The sequence below is a fragment of the Gymnoscopelus microlampas genome (genome assembly GCF_963454915.1).
Source record: "Gymnoscopelus microlampas genome assembly, chromosome: 10".
NCBI lineage: Eukaryota > Metazoa > Chordata > Actinopteri > Myctophiformes > Myctophidae > Gymnoscopelus > Gymnoscopelus microlampas.
The window spans coordinates 45466909-45473084 of NC_139947.1; the positions used below are offsets into that span (position 1 = coordinate 45466909).

The window sequence follows — 6176 nt, forward strand, 5'->3', positions numbered from 1 at the left end:
AGAAAAGAGGATTTCCACTATTTATACTGTAATATTTTAATGATTTCCTTCACAAATCAAACTTAATCTGAGATTAGGTGGAACTGGTTTCCCAGTCTTGAACTTACTAGGTATACTTCTTCAAAAAATGAAATTACTGTATGTTAATAATAATAATAAGTTGATATGACACTTTAATAAAACATGAGGGATATGGGATATGTCTCAGTTGAAGGAATGCAAATGAGTCACAAGATCAAGGTTAAAAAAATATTTATTGAAATCGTATAAAAATAGTTTCTAACTTAATTTACAATTCTAATTTGAATCATAAAACAAAACAATCCAAGCCGCAATCATGCAACTATGGGTGAATTTTCTCATTCATTCATTCATTCACATACACTCTCTCATGCACACATGCTTTCAATCTTCTCACGCAGCAGACAGTACAGTAACAAAACCAGTTACCATCAGTAGACGTTCAATGCTTAGATACGTTAAAATGGAAGTGCTTTCAGGACTATTTACATGTTATTTACATATCATACACATATCTGCTCTTAAAATTTCAAGCCATAAATATGGTCAACAATTCACTCTGTTTTTGTTTATAATATGTGGGCCCTTCAATAACTGTGGAATGAAACGTGCGTACGGCCAAAATTGTCTCATAAATAAATAAATAATTCCACAACAAAAGCTCTTGGAGTGAGAGAGAATAAGAACTCACAACAATAATAAATACTCTTATTATTATTATTTACAATTCTTGCGCCTCTCTTAATCATGACCTTTGAGGCACTGTAAAAGTAAAAATGTCTCCATCTTATTAGTTTTTAAAGAGCAGGTGTATTTCTGTGTGGTATGGTTGCATTGCGTCATGTGCATTCAGGTGACGATGAATGAGTGGTTTTCGTGCCTAAGCGTGTGTTTGGGTGTGTCTACAGTTCCGACACCGGAGGAGAAGGCGGAGCCGGTAGTCGTAGAAAAGGAGGTGTTTGTGGCGTCATAGGAGGGTGAGGTAAGTCCAGTGTTTGTTTAATTTTTTCATACGTTCTGTTTGTTTGCACAGGGTGCCGCTGCGGCCATGAGGTTGTGTCGTTGCTAATGACATTGGAGTAGGAGGTGTAGTAGTGGTAGTAGTAGCAGTGGCATAGGCTTCACTGATCTAGGCCTACGAGAGGAAAACTGAACGCAAAAACAGGATATAAAGCTGTGTATAGAATACAAAAACAAACAACAAAACTTTTTCAAGTATTTTCAGGGTCTCCCCCCTCGCCCCAACAATCACACAAAAGGCACTTTTTTGTTGTAAAAATCACGCTCCTCTTTGCTTCGTCTGCCCCTCCCCTTTCCGCACCGACAAGAGATGGAGAGAAAGAGCGGAGTACAGAGTAGCTGGAGGTTGCGTAACGTGCCCTGGCGCAGCAGGCCTGTGGAGCACGCCTCCCCTGCGAGCGAGTGACAGTCACATGTGGCTCAATCAGAGTCCAGACTCGACTAAGTCCATCAACTCTGATCCATGAGTGAAAGAAAAATCAAGTAGCTGGGGCTCGTCTGGCCAGCCAGATGGGAGGGTGGGGGGGAAGGTAACGAAGTTTTCATCTTGACGTTGGCCTTCTCTCTGTAGTCCTTCCATAATGATTTGATGTAGGACTAAAAGGCCTTTTTACAGCCTCCATTAGAAGTTTGTTACATAAATAAGGTCTTTTATGATAGTAGTCTCTGGTGTCAAGATGGACAGTCACTGGGCCACGGTGACTGTGGCCGCCGTGAAGGCAGCAGGCTCGTGGCTGATGCTGTGCAGCCTTATCTCTGGGCCCGCCTTATCTGTCTGTACTGTGGATGAGACCGTCGTGGAGGGAGCGTTCTGCAGCCACGAGTGGTTGATAATGTCCTCAAATGAGGGCCTGTCTGCCGGCCGCAAGGCCAGGCACCACTTAATCAGCTGCTGGCACTCTGGAGGAGGGAAAGGGAGGGGGGGCGTGAGTCATGAGCGAGTAACTTAAAGCATTAAAGGCGTTGGGTGTTGCATTGTCATTAACACCCACTAAGCTAACAGCATTCCGTATGCATGGTATGTTCAACTCACCAGTGGAGATTCTCCTCCTGAATAGGACTTGTCCCCGTACAATCTCCTCGTCGTGCTCAAAGGGGATGTCTCCACACACCATGTCGTACAATAACACGCCTAGTGACCACACCGTTGCTGAGCGCCCGTGATAGCGATGGTACTTGATCCACTCTGGTGGGCTGTACACTCTTGTGCCTGTTGAATGGAATCAAATAATGGGAGATGTTTTAAAAAAACGGTCCTTGTTTCTTGGTAACTTGCAAAATACACTAAAAGATGAAAGAAAAAAAAAAAAGTATTCCAAAAATATACAAATTAATCATTCTTTCTAAAATGTAGAATGTCAAATGAAAGCATTAATCTGTACAGGTCTATGTGTTAAGTGTGTAACAAGCTGTTCAGATTATCCTCCATGCTTGCTTTCTAAGTCTATTATGTAGGCTCAGGTGCCACAGTGAGCATGACAGGCGGTGTGAGATGGAGTGTGTGAGTGTGTGTGGGGGCGGGGGAGCGGGACATGTGACTTTGTTTACAAACTTTGAGTTGTAAAAATGCCGCTTCCCTCCAATAGAGGGCGCCCAAAGCAACGCAAACGCAAGCTTGTGTCGACAGACAGAGGGCTACCATGGAATGTCAACAGTGACAAATTATGTATTTCTGCTGGTAAACGAAAATGTATAGCTCTATGAATGTACCCATTACAAAATGAAACACAATAAGGCTTAACATTAAGTAGTATTATGTGGCCTATTTGTGTTTATAAACGGTGAACAAGCAGCAGAGGTTAATGAATAATGTCTCACCGTCGAAGTCTGTGTAAACGGTGTCCTTGAGCAGCGCCCCGGATCCGAAGTCGATGAGCTTCATCTCGCCCGTCCGCAGGTCGATGAGGATGTTCTCGTCCTTGATGTCCCTGTGCACGACGCCACAGCTGTGACAGTGGCGCACGGCCTCCAGCACCTGGCGGAAGAAGCTCCTGGCCAGCTCCTCCGGCAGGGCCCCCTTCTCCGTGATGAAGTCGAAGAGATCCTTGACGTTCTCGGGTCTCTCCATCACGATGATGAAGCTGTCGGCTCTCTCGTACCAGTCCAGCATCTTGATCACGCCACGGAAACCCCCCGTGGCCGTGTTGGCGGCGACCTTCTTCAGCAGCACGATCTCGATCGGGACCCGAGAGCCGTTGGGCTGAAAGGGCGATCAAAAAAATACTAAATTAATAACTAGAAATAAAAAATAATACAAAACGAGCACCTATACCCATAATGCCAATAATCATAGCCTAGTTCCAGTAATGTAGATATGAATACATTCATCCATTTATTCATCTAGGCCTATATATCATGAATCAATGTTTTTAATCGTAAATTCTCACCAGTTCGCCCCACTCGGAGACCCTGTCCTTGGCCACATGCTTCACGGCAACCTACACATGAGCAAGGGGAAAAGAATGTCAGACGCCTTCCAAGATGTCGACAATAAATATACAAACGCATCTAGAACGTACAGAATACAATACAATACATTCCTCATAGTTTAAATAATAATAATACTAACCGGTGCGCCGTCGGCAATCCTCGTGCCCGTGTAGACGGTGCCGAAGCCTCCGCTCCCCAGCACACCGCCAACCTGGTAGATCTTCTCAAAAGCCTCCCTCTCCTTCACTGTGGGATTCAAACACAACATAAAACCCGTCACGTTTAAAGAACTACAACGGCAGTGTTTACATTTGAAATAATGGCTCCGCTTTGGTGAATCAACAGCGGCAGATATAATCAGGGGGCCTTGGGTTCAGGCAGCAGCCATTACAGCACAGCAGCCCCCCCCATCATGACAACAAAACCCATGCTTTTTCAATTTAATATGCAAAAATGGCAGATCTAAAACAAAAAAAACGAAAATGGCATATCTACAAGCTCACAACGCGACGCGTTGTGAGTTTGTAGATTGGCCATTTTCGGTGCCGCACTTCGTTGTACGGTGAATTATAATAATAATACAGTAATTCGTGAGGTTTTTAACGGGCGTCCAACTGACCTGGATGAAGCTGCATTTTCGCCGGCATATCCACAACAGTCGAGATGTGGGCGAATGAATTGAGCTTCGACAGCAGCATCCCAGATCTGTTAATAATAATATCCGCGGGAGGTTGACGACAAACGCCGTTATTCTGTGAGGGTTATAATCCGATAGTGTTCCTCCCCGGTGGGTCTCAGCTAGAATCGGGCGGGCGACGATCCACGTTGCAGGAGCAAAAGAAAATGCGGTAGGAATCCTCCTCTCATCCGGATTGATGAAGAATGTCTCGTTGGAAAACTCGCCCTTTGATCCAGATAAAGAAAATAGTCGCCGATCGTATTGTTTTTTAAACGGCTGGCTAATTTCGAATCAAAATATAAACAAGTTGGCTAATTTCAAATCAAAATAACAACAACAGGGTGCTTCGCGTCGGTAAAACAGACACCGGCTCTTTGAAAAGGGCAGGGGAAGGACAAGAAAATATATAAGCCATAGTAAATGGGTGTCGCCACAGCTCGCACGTCACCGTTTTCCTCCCGCCCCCGCTCTCTACACCAATCAGGACGTAGATACACTGCCAAAGCGCACGTCAATCACCCCCGCATGAAAATAAAACAAACGTAACCGGCTAGACTAGACGTGGCGGGAATCAAAACGCGCCAAAAGGAGAGACAAAAATTATGACTAGAGTTTGGATGGAAATGCAAATTCAAAGCCAAGGCGTGGGGATGGGGGGTGGGGGCGGCCTGGGACAGGCCTGCCTCTTCCTTTCGCGGGAAACTGACTCAGTGATAATAAGACAACATTATGAATAGCCCATCATGCCATGGGACATTAGGTCACTTCTGGGATAACTATGATCATGTGCTTATTTTTAGTTCTAAATCAAAAGGAAATTGCAGCACAACAATGGTTACATTTAGTATTTCATTACGTATTGTACTTGTTTGAATATAATAGAATAGAATGCTGTATGCAAGAAGCATCATACAATAATATTATTCTTTTCTGTGAATATGCAAAGTATTAGTGCTTCGTGCATTAATACTTTACATATTCACAGAAAAGAATAATATTATTGTTGGCCATATTGCTGTAAGCTGTCCTGTGTATGCATTTTAAAAGCTGTTGCTGCTGCCTGCACTGAGGAATGCCATGGGCTAATATAGACATTGGTGCAGACCTTGAAGAGACATGTATTACCCAGGGGCAGTTAATCAGCGCATTCCTGCTTTTCTAACCCCTTCTATTTACCTGATCATTCTCACATTAAACACTGGCGTTTATTGGCTAAGTGGAGTCTAGAACTATAGACTTTATTTGAGTTGTCTGACAATAGCCCCTAACCTCACTGCACACCAAAGCGCGGTGAAGAAAATGGGCACATTCCAGTCATTCTTTCAAATTGGGTGGCCGCGTTTTCAGCCTCTCACAGGATGTGGGAACCTGAACATAAAAGACTTCCATTTACTCTTGCCCCCTCCCCCCCGCCCTCTTTTTCCCGCGCGTTATTGTCTGAATGGCATGGCTGCACAGTAAAATTCTCAGTGTTAAATTAACCCCAAAGAGTGTACAAATGGACATATTAGAGTATATGGGGTTACATGTGTACCATTTTCAGAGCTTCAGTAAATTAGCACTAAGGATTGTGCCCTGCTCATCCCCCTCTCCCTCTCTTTCTCTCTCTCTCTCTCTCTCTCTCTCACTCTGAGACCTTCCTCTTTCAGCCTGCACCCAGTGTTCTGAGTTATATGTTTTGTTTTAATCCTCTATTTCATGGTCAATCACAAACTACCATAATGCTCATTTCACAAATAGCAAGTTACTATGCATATTATGATCCACCAGGTTGCAGCACTACCAGCAATGCCGCATCTCCCTGTGTTCATCCAACATTTAGAAGGAGGATTAATAATCAAAGGATAACATGGATTTCAAATGTCCTCTCAGCAGCAGCAGTGCATTTAATAATTAAAATGCTTTTGTCCATTGTGCAGTTTTTCGTCTCCCACAGTTTTCATGCAAACCCCAAAACTAAGCCAAAACAGCTATTTAGACTACTTTCTTTTTGTAGCTTTTGCAATTTGCCTCTGTGCTAATGAAG

The 6176-nt window shown here is 43.8% G+C and overlaps 1 protein-coding gene across 1 annotated transcript; it reads right to left on the minus strand.

The window, feature by feature from the left end:
* Window positions 1–235: 235 nt before the first annotated feature.
* On the minus strand, window positions 236–4520 carry pim1 (Pim-1 proto-oncogene, serine/threonine kinase). The gene is made up of 6 exons (XM_084069890.1): window positions 4091–4520; window positions 3611–3717; window positions 3429–3479; window positions 2860–3241; window positions 2075–2251; window positions 236–1941 (listed from the first exon to the last, which is right to left on the minus strand). Exons 1-6 carry the CDS (start codon window positions 4167–4169, stop codon window positions 1727–1729), a joined length of 1011 nt encoding a protein of 336 aa, XP_083926016.1. The 5' UTR covers window positions 4170–4520; the 3' UTR covers window positions 236–1726.
* Window positions 4521–6176: the final 1656 nt, after the last annotated feature.

Bases quoted from the DNA above. Each gene is read 5' to 3' on its own strand.
- pim1 (XM_084069890.1), bottom strand. From the start codon at position 4,169: ATGCTGCTGTCGAAGCTCAATTCATTCGCCCACATCTCGACTGTTGTG. The intron at 3,718-4,090 runs GTCAGTTGGACG...TGAATCCCACAG, and splicing joins GAAAATGCAGCTTCATCCAG to TGAAGGAGAGGGAGGCTTTT. The intron at 2,252-2,859 runs GTGAGACATTAT...TCCATTCAACAG, and splicing joins CGTTTACACAGACTTCGACG to GCACAAGAGTGTACAGCCCA.